The sequence below is a fragment of the Chelonia mydas genome, chromosome 3, assembly GCF_015237465.2.
Source record: "Chelonia mydas isolate rCheMyd1 chromosome 3, rCheMyd1.pri.v2, whole genome shotgun sequence".
Taxonomy (NCBI): Eukaryota; Metazoa; Chordata; order Testudines; family Cheloniidae; genus Chelonia; species Chelonia mydas.
The window spans coordinates 1,041,974-1,057,580 of NC_057851.1; the positions used below are offsets into that span (position 1 = coordinate 1,041,974).

A 15,607-nucleotide genomic window follows, 5' to 3' on the forward strand; every position below is an offset into this window, starting at 1 on the left:
GTCAAGATCCTTTTGAATTTTAATCCTATCCTCCAAAGCACTTTTAACCTCTCCCAGTTTGGTATCATCCGCAGACTTTATAAGTGTACTCTCTGTGCCATTATCCAAATCATTGATGAAGATACTGAATAGACCCAGACCCAGGACAGATCCCTGTGGGACTCCACTTGATATGCTTTTCTAGCCTGACTGTGAACCACTAATAACTACTCCCTGGGAATGGTTTTCCAACCAGTTTTGCACCCACCTCATAGCTCCATCTAGGTTGCATTTCCCTACTTTGTTTATCAGAAGGTCATGCGAGAAAGTATCAAAAGCCTTACTAAAGTCAAGATATACCACATCTACCACTTCCTTCCATCTACAAGGCTTGTTACCCTGTCAAAGAAAGCTATCAGGTTGGTTTGACATGATTTGTTCTTGACAAATCCATGCTGACTGTTACTTATCATCCCATTATTTTCTAGGTGTTTGCAAATTGATTGCTTAATTATTTGCTCCATTATCTTTCCAGGTACAGAAGTTAAGCTGACTGGTCTGTAATTCCCTGGTGCAACCATGCTGCTTCTGGTGGGACACAACTCAGAGTATTAATTCAGGACAAATTGCTTAGAGCAGGGCAGTTATAGCCCCAGGCTGAGTTTCCTTTACTATTAAGGCACACCCAACCAGCCAGACAGAGAGGACTTTGGTTTTACCCCACTGGGTAACCAGAAGTCATACAAGCAATTCCCTTAGAAACCCATCCTCTCAGCCAGACATTCACCTCCAGGATGCATCTGTCTCTGCTGTGGCCCCTATCCTTGACTGGAAGGATCGCAGATCACAGAGAACACCATCTGCGCTCCCAACTCCCTCACCCTTACTCCCAGAGCCCTGCAGTCCCTTTTGATCTGCTGGGGGTCAGACCGCACAGTATCATTAATGCCCACATGGATGAGTAGCAGGGTTAGTAGTCAGAAAGCTGGATGATCCTTGACAATCCCTCCGTAACATCTCGGTTACGGGGCCCTGGCAGGCAGCATACCTCCCGGGATGCCATGTCAGGGCAACAGATGAGTACCTCCATCCCCCTCAGAAGAGAGTCACCAACCACCACTACCCTACGTTTCCTCCTGGGAGTGGCAGCTGTGATCCTCCCAGACTTGGGGGTACATGACTTCTTCTTCTCCTCCTCCTCCTCCTCCTCCTCTGGGGGTGATTCCTCATCGCTCGTTGCCAGGGCAGCATAACAGTTCTCCCTCACCATGGGGTGTGGGTTGGGAGTAGGGGGGGAGCACGGGGAAGGGGTTGGAATGGGGGCTGGGAAGAGGTGGGGCAGGGGCAGGGCCTCATGGAAGGGGTGGAGTGGGGGCAGGGCCAGGGCAGCGGGTGGGGGGTCAGTGATGTGGCCCTCAGGCCAATGTACTAGTCCTCATGTAGCCCTCATGGTCATTTGAGTTTGAAACCCCTGCTCTAGAATGCAGAGGGAGATGTGTCCTACAGAGAAGCCCAAAGGAGGGTAGTGGAATCTAGAAACTTCCCTGGGCTCTGTAGCCAGAGGCAGACCCAATTCCAAGAGGGAGGAGGGTGAACCAGTGAACGGACTAATCCGGCTGTTAGCTGTGAGCTCATGGCTGAGTAGGGGCTAGACCCCACTCTAAAGAGCACAGAGATGTGTGCCTTAGAGGGGGGCCCAGAGAAGGAAGTTAGCAAGGGATGTGAGAAAGTACTGGAATGTCTCCTCACTGATTACATGGGAGGGTTTACCCAGGAGAAATTTGCTGGATTGGCACCCATGCTCCCAGGCACCCTACCGGTGGCTCTGGTCTTCAGAGGGAACTGTGTTACTGACCTCCTGGAGGGGAGCCGTCACACAACAGACCTCTCAGGGACAGAGAGAAGAGTCTCAGAGAGTACCCCAATCCAGTTCCCACTTTTGCAAAATGTTGTTCCTGATGCATTTGTGAAAACTAACTCTGTCTCTTTAAGGCAGGATGAGGGTCTTTCTAAGAAATGGTGTGTCAGTGAAAATGCTAATGACCCACCTGACAAAGGGGAGGAGGCAGCCATTTCCCGGGCAAGTAAACTCCTCCCAACAGCTAAGCATAGGTTGCTGAGTAATGGGAGTGAGAAACACAAAGACACACTGGGCGGGGGGATTCTTCTCATGGGCTTAGCCCTAGAGATGAAATGCAACTCCACAGGGGGAGGGCCAGTAACATGCAAGGTCTTCTTACACCCTTTCCTCACCAACGCCCCAAAGATATGCAAGAATTAAGAACCTGTACTAAAGGGAAGAGAAAACCTGTATCTGAACACATACAATGGTACAGGAAGAGATTGGAAAATGCAATGAATGCTGAACAAACTGGACTGTCTAAACAGAAGCCATGGTATGATCATCAGACTTGGAAGTGCTGCCCTGTCATGAATTTATTGGTAATTTTATGCCTCTTCATTCATTATCTATGGGTTGAGACAAAGAATTTGGTAAATCCTTTAAAAATGTGTAACATGCATGATTTTTGGAAGAAACTTTTGTACGGGCTAGGAGTGGTAAGAAGGATGTCCTGTAAGAATACTGCTTCTCAGCTAGTACCTGTGAACAGGCTTAGAGCTTGGCACAGCAGAGAAAGCATAACAAATCTAGACTGCTGGGTTGAAGGGGAAATGGAGGCACACCGGCTCATGGCATTGGGGCTAAATGCCAAGACACCTATGTTCTATAAGGTATTAATATCTACATTGTGTTAACAATGCTGTCCATTCAAAGGCTTTCAGGCAACTTGGAAAAAGAAACCCAGAACTTTGTAAAAACATCTGTGGGTAACACTACATTTTTTGGTAAAACTAAGGGCTTGTCTACACTACCCGACCACCAGACCAGAAGTTACTAGATTGCAGGCCCTGGTTCTCATGGGATATCTCCTGATATCTGCTGGGAGAGCAATACAGCGGTGCACAGACAATCCAGGAAGTTTTTGGAAAGGGTAGGGGACAATTTCCTGGTGCAAGTGCTGGAGGAACCAACTAGGGGCAGAGCTCTTCTTGACCTGCTGCTCACAAACCGGGAAGAATTAGTAGGGGAAGCAAAAATGGATGGGAACCTGGGAGGCAGTGACCAGGAGATGGTCGAGTTCAGGATCCTGACACACGGAAGAAAGGAAAGCAGCAGAATACGGACCCTGGACTTCAGAAAAGCAGACTTTGACTCCCTCAGGGAACTGATGGGCAAGATCCCCTAGGAGAATAACATGAGGAGGAAAGGAGTCCAGGAGAGCTGGCTGTATTTTAAAAAATCCTTATTGAGGTTACAGGGACAAACCATCCCAATGTGTAGAAAGAACAGTAAATATGGCAGGGGATCAGCTTGGCTTCACAGTGAAATCCTTGCTGATCTTAAACACAAGAAAGAAGCTTACAAGAAGTGGAAGACTGGACAAATGACCAGGGAAGAGTATAAAAATATTGCTCGGGCATGCAGGAGTGAAATCAGGAAGGCCAAATCACACCTGGAGTTGCAGCTAGCAAGAGATGTTAAGAGTAACAAGAAGGGTTTCTTCAGGTATAATAGCAACAAGAAGAAAGTCAAGGAAAGTGTGGGCCCCTTACTGAATGAGGGAGGCAACCTAGTGACAGAGGAGGTGGAAAAAGCTAATGTACTCGATGCTTTTTTTGCCTTTGTCTTCAAGAACAAGGTGTGACGTTATTGACATGAACTGGGATCGTATAGCACATGGTTGCAACCAAGGTCCTGTAGTGGCACCAAATCTTGTATAAAGGGGGGGCAAATAAGGTGTCTCAGACAAGGCTATGGTCTGCTGGTTATTATTATGCTGTCTATATGTGTGTATCATTTTTGTATTTAAAGCTATAAGTATTGGCTCTGTACTGTCTGTAGTTCAAACTTGTGCTATGCTTCTGGGTGACACCCCAGACAAGTTGGTGTCAGCTCTGCCTAGCCTGCTTGATGGCCCATTAAGATATAGAGGGACCTAGACATATTAGGGGATTGGTCCAAATGAAATCTGATGAAGTTCAACAAGGACAAGTGCAGAGTCCTGCACTTAGGACAGAAGAACCCAATGCACAGCTACAGACTAGGGACCGAATGGCTCAGCAGCAGTTCTGCAGAAAAGGACCTAGGGGTTACAGTGGACGAGAAGCTGGATATGAGTCAACAGTGTGCCCTTGTTGCCAAGAAAGCTAACAGCATTTTGGGATGTATAAGTAGGAGCATTGACAGCAGATCGAGGGACGTGATCGTTCCCCTCTATTCGACATTGGTGAGGCCTCATCTGGAGTACTGTGTCCAGTTTTGGGCCCCACACTACAAGAAGGATGTGGAAAAATTGGGAAACATCCAGCGGAGGGCAACAAAAATGATCAGGGGGCTGGAACACATGACTTACGAGGAGAGGCTGAGGGAACTGGGATTGTTTAGTCTGCAGAAGTGAAGAATGAGGGGGGATTTGATAGCTGCTTTCAACTACCTGAAAGGGGGTTCCAAAGAGGATGGATCTAGACTGTTCTCAGTGGTAGCAGGTGACAGAACAAGGAGTAATGGTCTCAAGTTGCAGTGGGGGAGGTTTAGGTTGGATATTAGGAAAAACTTTTTCACTAGGAGGATGGTGACGCACTGGAATGGGTTACCTAGGGAGGTGATGGAATCTCCTTCCTTTGAGGTTTTTAAGGTCAGGCTTGACAAAGCCCTGGCTGGGATGATTTAGTTGGGGATTGGTCCTGCTTTGAGCAGGGTTGGACTAGATGACCTCCTGAGGTCCCTTCCAACCCTGATATTCTATGATTCTATGAACTGAGAGCAGGGCTCTGTCCTGGGGAGCCAACAGTCTGACTCGGGCCCATACAGGGCCCCTGGCTCTGCTCTGAGGAGCCCATAAGAATGGCCACACTTAGAGCAAAGGTCCATCCAGCCCACTATCCTGTCTTCCGACAGTAGCCAGTGCCAGGTGCCCCAGAGGGAATGAACAGAACAGGCAATCACCAAGTGATCCATCCCCTGTCACCCATTCCCAGCTCCTAGCGAACAGAGGCTAGGGACACCATCCCTGCCCATCCTGGCTAATAGCCATTGATAGACCCATCCTCCATAAACTTACCTAGTTCTTTTTTGAACCCTGTTATAATCCTGGCCTTCACAACATCCTCTGGCAAAGAGTTCCACAGGTTGACTGTGCATTGTGAGAAGAAATACTTCCTTTTGTTTGTTTTAAACCTACTGCCTACTAATTTCATTTGGTGGCCCCTAGTTCTTGTGTTATGAGAAGGAGTGAATAACACTTCCTTATTTACTTTCTCCACACCTGTCATGATTTTATAGACCTCAATCATATCCCCACTTAGTTGTCCCTTTTCCAACCTGAACACTCCCAGACTTATTAATCTCTCCTATACGGAAGCCGTTCCATACACCTAATAATTTTTGTTACCCTTTTCCAAATTCAATATATCTTTTTTGAGATGGGGCGACCACATCTGCATGCAGTATTCAAGGTGTGGGCATAGCATGGATTTATATAAAGGCAACATGATATTTTCTGTCTTATTATCTATCCCTTTCTTAATTATTCCCAACGTTCTGTTCGCCTTTTTGACTGCCACTGCACATTGAGTGGATGTTTTCAGAGAACTATCCACAGTGACTCCAAGATCTCTCTCGAGTGGTAACAGCTAATTTAGACCCCATCACTGTATATATATAGCTGGGATTATGTTTCCCACTGTGCATTACTTTGCATTGATCAACATTAAATTTCATCTGCCATTTTGCTGCCCAGTCACCCAGTTTTGTGAGTCCCTTTGTGGCTCTTCACAGTCTGCCTGGGACTTAACTATCTTGAGTAGTTTTGTATCATCTGCAAATTTTGCCACCTCACTGTTTACCCCTTTTTCCAGATAGTTTATGAATATGTTAAATAGGACTGGGCCCAGAACAGATCCCTGGGGGACACCACTATTTACCTCTCTCCAGTCTGAAAACTGACCATTTATTCCTACCCTTTGTTTCCTATCGTTTAACCACTTACCAATCCATGAGAGGACCTTCCTTCTTATCCCATGACTGCTTACTTTGCTTAAGAGCCTTTGGTGAGGGACCTTGTCAAAGGCTTTCTGAAAATCTATGTACACTATATCCACTGGATCCCCCTCGTCCACATGCTTACTGACCCCTCATAATCTGGCTGCACCCCATACAGAGCACACAGGGCCCCGGGCCCTGCCCTGAGGCCCTTGCAATGGGATACACTGGCTCCTGACTGTGTGGCATTGCCCTGGGTGGGAGTAGCCTCTCGCTCCCTGCCCACATCTGGCTCCATGCCGCAGACCTACCTATCCCTGGCCACCCCCCTCTAGGTCAGAGACTGCGCCCAGCCCCGCCTGCAGAGCCACCCACGGGTGAGAAGGCCAGGGCCTGGATTCCCTTTGGGAAGCTGTGACCAAGTGGGAATTTTTCATAATGTTTTGTATGGCTATTGTGTGGGCCTCAGTTTCCCCTATGGTTGGTGGTGGGAAAAGGTGGGGAGATCCAGGTGTGACTGATGCCTAGCTGCCTGGGGTCCAGGCCCATGGACAGGCCCAGAAGACAATGGCCACTCATTGCCTGGACAGTTGGCACCCAACTAATGCCAGGGATGCCCCCCTCTACAGGGTGCCAGCTGGGTGTGACCCACTGGACAGTAACGAGCTAAGGAGGGGCCAGGTGACAGTGTTTGCCCAGGAGCGAGGACAAAGGACCAAGGAGGGGCCAGGTGGGGTTGTTACATGGGGGCTGCTGGAAGAAGAGGCTTCTGGGTACTGGGACCACAGAGGGGCGAGAGGGCTCTGGACTGACCCAGATGGACCAGGCGGTAACTTTCTGTTCTCCATGGTAACTTAGGACTTTCTATGCTATGGTCCAAACATCTAATAACCCTCCTGCTGTTACCCCGCTGGCTGGCAGTCACTGCAGGGTGTGATGAAGTGGGAACGTTCTTAATGTTCTCTCTTAATAGTGTGTGGGTGCCTCAGTTTCCCCTATGCCTTTCTTAAGTATCCAGGTGGGGGGATCAGGGGGTGAGATTGTGTCAGAGCCCTAGTGGGCCAGTGTGATCGTGTCTGCACAGAGAATGGCCGACACCCCGTCTCCTGGCTCCTGATGGCCTGGGGCCCTCCCCGGCAAGGTGCCAACTGAAGGGGTTGGAGAACAAAGAGATCAGTGGCCTCCTGGCCCGGGAGAGAGACAAAGGCCGGAGGAGGGGTGGGAGAGTTGAAGTTTGGAGCTGGCTGGGGAAATGGAGGGAGGCCCGTATGGGGGTCTGGGCTTCCTGGCCCCCAAGATGGACCTGACTGAGGGGTCCTGTTCTCTGCACCTAAGCTCTGTGTTAGACCATGTTCCTGTCGTCTAATAAACCTTCTGTTTTACTGGCTGGCTGAGAGTCACGTCTGACTGTGGGGTTGGGGGGCAGGGCCCTCTGGCTTCCCCAGGATCCCACCGGGGCAGACTCGCTGTGGGAAGCGCACGGAGGGGCAGAGGATGCTGAATGCTCCGAGGTCAGACCCGGGAAGGTGGAAGCTGTGGAAGCTTCTTGCCCTGGAGACAGTCTGCTCCCAGAGAGGAGGCTCCCCCAGAGTCCTGGATGGCTTCAAATGGAGCAGTTCCAGAGCATCGCCTGGGGACTCCATGACACAGGGTACAGAATGTGGGGGTGCACTGCTCCTTCTGTGGGTACAAGTCTCCCTCGTGTCCAGCTCAGGTGGACTCGCTGCTGGGAGCGTGAGGCGTGACCCAGGGATGCTGAAGGCTCTGAGGTTTGGTCGTGGGAGGTGGGGAAGCCAAGGGGCTCACCCCAGTGAGTGTGTGACCCTGATGGGGCTGACACACTGAAGGGGCCCTCCCAGGGACTAGGCCAGAGCCATGCAAGAGCACCAGGCCTGGGGATCCGTGACAGACGCCCTTTGCCCCCGGGAGCTGGCAGGGCACGGAGGTAACATTCCTGCTGCAGTGTTGGCAGCAGCAGCGGGGCCCCGAGGGTTGGACCTGGCCCACTTGCCCCACACTCACCACGCCACCCGTCAGGCCCACCTCCTGCCGGGATCCAGCTAATGCCACGTGCGAGCTGCCAGGCACCAGCTGCCCCAGCAGTGGCTCTGCAGACTCACCCACACACTCACATCCTGACGAGTTACGCGCTCACTCTGCCCAGAGCGGAGAGGCCAGTGCGCAGCCTCTGCCCACGCGGGCACTGCCCAGGGCCGCTCCAGCTTAGCATCAGTAGCCCTGCTTCAGGGGAAAACTGAGGCACCCAGCAGAGATATGCTTTGCACGTCCCTACCCAAGACCTTGTGCGCGGGGTGGGGGGAGGTGTAGCTCTCACACGGCACGGCTGGCCCCAGCGCAACCAGGCTGAGGGTAGCAGGGACTGGCACCCTCCTGCTGGCGCGAACGGCACGAGCATAGCTAGCAAAGAGAGCAGAGACGTGGGGCTCCAGCCTGGGCTGGCAACCAGCTGTCTGCCAAGGCTGGTACAGCGACCCAGGCTGCAATGCGAGATCCCCAAGCCCGGAGGGACCCGTGTGGTCACCCGGGGTACGTCCACACAGAGTTCACAGCCCGGGTTCTGGCTGCAGGGCTCCTTCACTGCGGGAGAGATGTTCGGGCACGAGCTGGAGCTCGGGCTCGAGGACCCTGTGAGGTGGGAGGGTCCCAGCGCTTAGAGCCGAGGGGGCTGGCTGGAAACCCCTTGGTGCAGCCCCTCGGGTCAGTGCTGCCCACGCACGGGTGGCAGCGTGTGATGGGCCGGCCCAGGGGCATTGCCAGGTGGGCGCTCTGTGCTCTGCCCAGGGCCCCAGCTGCCCCGTGAGGAGCAGGCTCTGCAGGAAGGCTGCATCCCATCGGCCCTGCCTGCGCTGTGGGTTATGACCATGGGGACCTGCCAGTGCCAAGCCTGGTTGCCGGGGAGCAGCTCCTGCCAGCTGCCCTCGGCTCCTGCGGACCCCATCCCAGCCCCTGGAACAAGGTTCCCCCCGGGAGGCCCCAGCCCCGTCCCCAACAGCAGGGCCACGGCAAGGCCAGTCACTGAGTTTATTTCTCCGGTTCCTTCCCAGCATGCCTGGGCTCCATAGGCGGTGGCTCAGAGGGGCCCGTGCGGGCAGGGGCTTTCCAACCAGGGGTGCGGCTCAGTCTCCCCCCAGCGCCAGGAGTAGCCATGGGGCATGGCTCAATCACCCCCCAGCACCACAGGCATCCATGGGCACGGCTTGGTCTATCCCAGGGCCAGGGACCACCATGGGGCGTGGCTCAGTCACCCTGTGGACAGCCATGGGGCAGGAATCAATCTCCCCCTATGCTGGGGACAGCCATGGGGCATGGCTCAGACCCCCCAGCACCACGTGTCAGTGGTTCCCTTGCTGAGGCTGCCCAGGGGGGCCAGTTTGATGGTTGCTGTGTGATGTGGCCCCCTGGAGCTCCCCCAAAAGCCACTGCTGAGCAGTCACAGAGGAGGGTGCGACATGGGGGGAGGCCTGCAGCTGGGTAGGGGGAACGGGGCCGGCCCCATGGCCATTTGCTATGGCAGTCGCAGTGGAGGGTGTGGCGCGGGGGGCCCTGCAGCTGGGTAGGGGGAACGGGGCCGGCCCCATGGCCATTTGCTATGGCAGTTGCAGTGGAGGGTGCGGCGCGGGGGGCCCTGCGGCTGGGTAGGGGGAATGGGAAGGGGGTCCGGCCCCACGGCCATTCCCTATGGCAGTCGCAGAGGAGGGTGCGACATGGGGGGGGGGCCCTGCGGCTGGGTGGGGGGAACGGGGAGGGGGGGCCGGCCCCACGGCCATTCGCTATGGCAGTCGCAGTGGAGGGTGTGGCGCAGGGGGGGCAGGCTGGGTGGAGGGCTCGGGGAGACCGGGCTGGGTGGGGGGCTGGGAGGGGCGCCAGCCCCATGGCCTCACAGCTGGTTCGCCTTCCAGGACAGGTAGGAATTCCAGACGACAGCCACCACCTGCACGACAGCCAGCCTGGGACAGAGGCGGGAGCCGGGTCAGCGACGGGCTAGGCCTGACGCGCACATGGCACAACGGCCAGGCGAGGTTCTGCCCCTTGCTGGGCAGCCCCCATGCCTCAGGCCAGGCTGCCTTGCAGCTCCGATTAGCCTGGGGCGGAGCTGGGCCCTGTGTCCGGGGCTGGCTGGAGGCTCCTGGCCAGGCCCCTTCCTCCCTGGGCAGCGGCTGTGGCCCCAGCAGGGGAACCCCAAGCTGCACGCCCCACTCGGTGTCCCAGCCCCCGCTGTGCCCCAGCACACAGCCTCCTTGGGCTGGGACAGGGGCAGGCAGGGATATTGGGGCAGTTGGGAGGGATGGCACAGGTGTGGGGGGAAGGTGGGGACGGGGAACCAGAGCAGGTGGGGCAGGCGGTAGGATGACCAGATGCCCTGATTTTATAGGGACAGTCCCGATATTCTGGGCTTTTTCTGATATAGGCGCCTATTGCTCCCCAGCCCCTGTCCCGATTTTTCACACTTCCTATCTGCAAAAAGAACAGGAGGACTCGTGGCACCTTAGAGACTAACACATTGATTAGAGCATAAGCTTTTGTGAGCTAGAGCTCACTGCATCGGATGCATTCAGTGGAAAATACAGTGGGGAGATTTATATACACAGAGAACATGAAACAATGGGTGTTACCATACAGACTGTAACCAGAGTGATCACTTAAGGTGAGCTATTACCAGCAGGAGAGTGGGGGGAACCTTTTGTAGTGATAATCAAGGTGGGCCATTTCCAGCAGTTGACAAGAACCTCTGAGGAACAGTGGGAGGTGGGGGAATAAACATGGGGAAATAGTTTTACTTTGTGTAATGACCCATCCACTCCCAGTCTCTATTCAAGCCTAAGTTAATTGTATCCAGTTTGCAAATTAATTCCAATTCAGCAGTCTCTCGTTGGAGTCTGTTTCTGAAGTTTTTTTGTTGAAGAATTGCCACTTTTAGGTCTGAAATCGAGTAACCAGAGAGATTGAAGTGTTCTCCGACTGCTTTTTGAATGTTATAATTCTTGACGTCTGATTTGTGTCCATTTATTCTTTTGCGTAGAGACTGTCTGGTTTGGCCAATGTACGTGGCAGAGGGGCATTGCTGGCACATGATGGCATATATCACATTGGTGGATGTGCAGGGGAACGAGCCCCTGATAGGGTGTCTGATGTCCCTTGAATACATATGCAGACAGAGTTGGCACAGGGACTTGTTGCAGGGTTTGGTTCCTGGGTTAGTGGTTCTGTTGTGTGGTGTGTGGTTGCTGGTGAGTATTTGCTTCAGGTTGGGGGGCTGTCTGTAAGCGAGGACTGGCCTGTCTCCCAAGATCTGTGAGAGTGATGGGTCGTCCTTCAGGATAGGTTGTAGATCCTTGATGATGCGTTGGAGAGGTTTTAGTTGGGGGCTGAAGGTGACGGCTAGTGGCGTTCTGTTATTTTCTTTGTTGGGCCTGTCCTGTAGGTGACTTCTGGGTACTCTTCTGGCTCTATCAATCTGTTTCTTCACTTCAGCAGGTGGGTATTGCAGTTGTAAGAACGCTTGATAGAGATCTTGTAGGTGTTTGTCGCTGTCTGAGGGGTTGGAGCAAATGCGGTTGTATCGTAGAGCTTGGCTGTAGACAATGGATCGTGCGGTGTGGTCTGGGTGAAAGCTGGAGGCATGTAGGTAGGAATAGCGGTCAGTAGGTTTCCGGTATAGGGTGGTGTTTATGTGACCATCGCTTATTAGCACCGTAGTGTCCAGGAAGTGGATCTCTTGTGTGGACTGGTTCAGGCTGAGGTTGATGGTGGGATGGAAATTGTTGAAATCGTGGTGGAATTCCTCAAGGGCTTCTTTTCCGTGGGTCCAGATGATGAAGATGTCATCAATGTAGTGCGAGTAGGGGCGTTAGGGGACAGGAGCTGAGGAAGCGTTGTTCTAAGTCAGCCATAAAAATGTTGGCATACTGTGGGGCCATGCGGGTACCCATAGCAGTGCTGCTGATTTGAAAGTATACATTGTCCCCAAATGTGAAATAGAATCATAGAATATCAGGGTTGGAAGGGACCTCAGGAGGTCATCGAGTCCAACCCCCTGCTCAAAGCAGGACCAATCCCCAACTAAATCATCCCAGCCAGGGCTTTGTCAAGCCTGACCTTAAAAACCTCAAAGGAAGGAGATTCCACCACCTCCCTAGGGAACACATTCCAGTGCTTCACCACCCTCCTAGTGAAAAAGTTTTTCCTAATATCCAACCTAAACCTCCCCCACTGCAACTTGAGACCATTACTCCTCGTTCTGTCATCTGCTACCACTGAGAACAGTCGAGATCCATCCAATTTGGAACCCCCTTTCAGGTAGTTGAAAGCAGCTATCAAATCCCCCCTCACTATTCTCTTCCGTAGACTAAATAATCCGTTTCCTCAGCCTCTCCTCATAAGTCATGTGTTCCAGTCCCCTAATCATTTTTGCTGCCCTCCGCTGGACTCTTTCCAATTTTTCCACATCCTTCTTGTAGTGTGGGGCCCAAAGCTGGACACAGTACTCCAGATGAGGCCTCACCAGTGTCGAATAGAGGGGAACGATCACGTCCCTCGATCTGCTGGCAATGCCCCTTCTTATACACCCCAAAATGCCATTGGCCTTCTTGGCAACAAGGGCACACTGTTGACACATATCCAGCTTCTCGTCCACTGTAAACCCTAGGTCCTTTTCTGCAGAACTGCTGCCAAGCCATTCGGTCCCTAGTCTGTAGCGGTGCCTGGGATTCTTCCGTCCTAAGTGCAGGACTCTGCACTTGTCCTTGTTGAACCTCCTCAGATTTCTTTTGGCCCAATCCTCTAATTTGTCTAGGTCCCCCTGTAGCCGATCCCTAGCCTCCAGCGTATCTACCTCTCCTCCCAGTTTAGTGTCATCTGCAAACTTGCTGAGGGTGCAATCCACACCATCCTCCAGATCACTTATGAAGATTTTGAACAAAACCGGCCCGAGGACCAACCCTTGGGGCACTCCACTTGATACAGGCTGACAACTAGACATGGAGCCATTGATCACTACCCGTTGAGCCTGACAATCTAGCCAGCTTTCTATCCACCTTATAGTCCATTCATCCAGCCCATACTTCTTTAACTTGCTGGCAAGAATACTGTGGGAGACTGTGTCAAAAGCTTTGCTAAAGTCAAGGAATAACACTTCCACTACTTTCCTCTCATCCACAGAGCCAGTTATCTCATCATAGAAGGCAATTAGATTAGTCAGGCATGATTTGCCCTTGGTGAATCCATGCTGACTGTTCCTGATCACTTTCCTCTCCTCTAAGTGCTTCAGAATTGATTCCTTGAGGATCTGCTCCATGATTTTTCCAGGGACTGAGGTGAGGCTGACTGGCCTGTAGTTCCCCGGATCCTCCTTCTTCCCTTTTTTAAAGATGGCCACTACATTCGCCTTTTTCCAGTCGTCCGGGACTTCCCCCGATCGCCATGAGTTTTCAAAGATAATGGCCAATGGCTCTGCAATCACATCCGCTAGCTCCTCTCGCACTCTCGGATGCAGCGCATCCGGCCCCATGGACTTGTGCTCGCCCAGCTTTTCTAAATAGTCCCGAACCACTTCTTCATTCACAGAGGGCTGGCCACCTCCTCCCCATGCTGTGCTGCCCAGTGCAGTAGTCTGGGAGCTGACCTTGTTCATGAAGACAGAGGCAAAAAAAGCATTGAGTACATTAGCTTTTTCCACATCTTCTGTCACTAGATTGCCTCCCTCATTCAGTAAGGGGCCCACACTCTCCTTGACTTTCTTCCTGTTGCTAACATACCTGAAGAAACCCTTCTTGTTACTCTTAACATCTCTTGGTAGCTGCAACTCCAGGTGGGATTTGGCCTTCCTGATTTCACTCCTGCATGCCCGAGCAATATTTTTATACTCTTCCCTGGTCATTTGTCCAATCTTCCACTTCTTGTAAGCTTCTTTCTTGTGTTTAAGATCAGCAAGGATTTCACTGTGAAGCCAAGCTGATCCCCTGCCATATTTACTGTTCTTTCTACACATCGGGATGGTTTGTCCCTGTAACCTCAATAAGGATTCTTTAAAATACAGCCAGCTCTCCCGGACTCCTTTCCCCCTCATGTTATTCTCCCAGGGGATCCTGCCCATCAGTTCTCTGAGGGAGTCAAAGTCTGCTTTTCTGAAAGTGGTGTTGGAGAGCTGCCTAGCAGCCTCTTGTTCGTATTCTGACCTATTCATGATGACGACAGCACCTCCATTGTCAGCCTTTTCGATTATGATGTCAGAATTGTTTCTGAGGCTGTGGGTGGCATTGTGTTCTGCACAGCTGAAGTTATGGAGCAAGTGATGCTGCTTTTCCACAATTTCAGCCCGTGCGTGTCGGCGGAAGCACTCTATGTAGAAGTCCACTCTGTTGTTTCTGACCTTCAGGAGGAGTCCACCGAGAATCCTTCTTTTTGCAGTCTTACTTGCGCTACATTGATGACATCTTCATCATCTGGACCCATGGAAAAGAAGCCCTTGAGGAATTCCACCACGATTTCAACAATTTCCATCCCACCATCAACCTCAGCCTGAACCAGTCCACACTAGAGATCCACTTCCTGGACACTATGGTGCTAATAAGCAATGGTCACATAAACACCACCCTATACCAGAAACCTACTGACCGCTATTCCTACCTACATGACTCCAGCTTTCACCCTGACCACACCACACGATCCATTGTCTACAGCCAAGCTCTACGATACAACTGCATTTGCTCCAACCCCTCAGACAGAGGCAAACACCTACAGGATCTCTATCAAGCATTCTTACAACTACAATACCCACCTGCTGAAGTGAAGAAACAGACTGACAGAGCCAGAAGAGTACCCAGAAGTCACCTACAGGACAGGCCCAACAAAGAAAATAACAGAACGCCACTAGCCGTCACCTTCAGCCCCCAACTAAAACCTCTCCAACACATCATCAAGGATCTACAACCTATCCTGAAAAATGATCCCTCACTCTCACAGATCTTGGGAGACAGGCCAGTCCTCACTTACAGTCAATTTCCATGCATCCGATGAAGTGAGCTGTAGCTCATGAAAGCTTATGCTCAAATAAATTTGTTAGTCTCTAAGGTGCCACAAGTCCTCTTGTTCTTTTTGCAAATACAGACTAACACGGCTGCTGCTCTGAAACACTTCCTATCTGGTCACCCAACAGGAGGGGAGGGAGCAGGGCAGGGATGTTGGGGCAGATGGGAGCCATGGCACAGGCAGAGGGCAGGGTAGGGGGGCACTGGGGCACCCAAGAGGGCGGGGGGCAGGTGGGGGTGGGGTCCCAGGGCAGTTGGGGGCAGGGCAGGGCAGGGCAGGGACTGACCTGTGGTTCAGGGGGATGAAGTAGAAGTTGGCAATCTGCACTGCTGGCCAGAGCTGAAAGAGAGAAGACAGGGCAGGGTGAGGGCCCCTTAGGCACATGCTGATGGGGACCCTACAGCCCTGCCTCAGCCCCAGCCCCCGGCACTGGGGGCACCCACAGGGGTTGGGACACTTGGCTAACTAAAATTCACCCAAGTTCCTGGTGGGTCAATAGATAATAGGGGGAGGGGGAGCCCTGGGCAGCCCCAGTCC

The 15,607-nt window shown here is 52.4% G+C and overlaps 1 protein-coding gene across 3 annotated transcripts in view; it reads right to left on the reverse strand.

The window, feature by feature from the left end:
* Window positions 1–9,050: 9,050 nt before the first annotated feature.
* Window positions 9,051–15,607, reverse strand: part of MPV17 (mitochondrial inner membrane protein MPV17) — a 55,936-nt gene continuing 49,379 nt past the window's right edge. For all 3 annotated transcript variants that reach the window (XM_037893622.1, XM_037893621.1, XM_037893620.1), the window contains 2 exons: window positions 15,357–15,409; window positions 9,051–9,990 (listed from right to left, as the gene is read on the reverse strand). In XM_037893622.1, coding sequence (XP_037749550.1) covers window positions 9,921–9,990; window positions 15,357–15,409 — 123 coding nt within the window. In that variant the 3' untranslated portion in view covers window positions 9,051–9,920. The remainder of the gene's footprint in view (window positions 9,991–15,356; window positions 15,410–15,607) is intronic.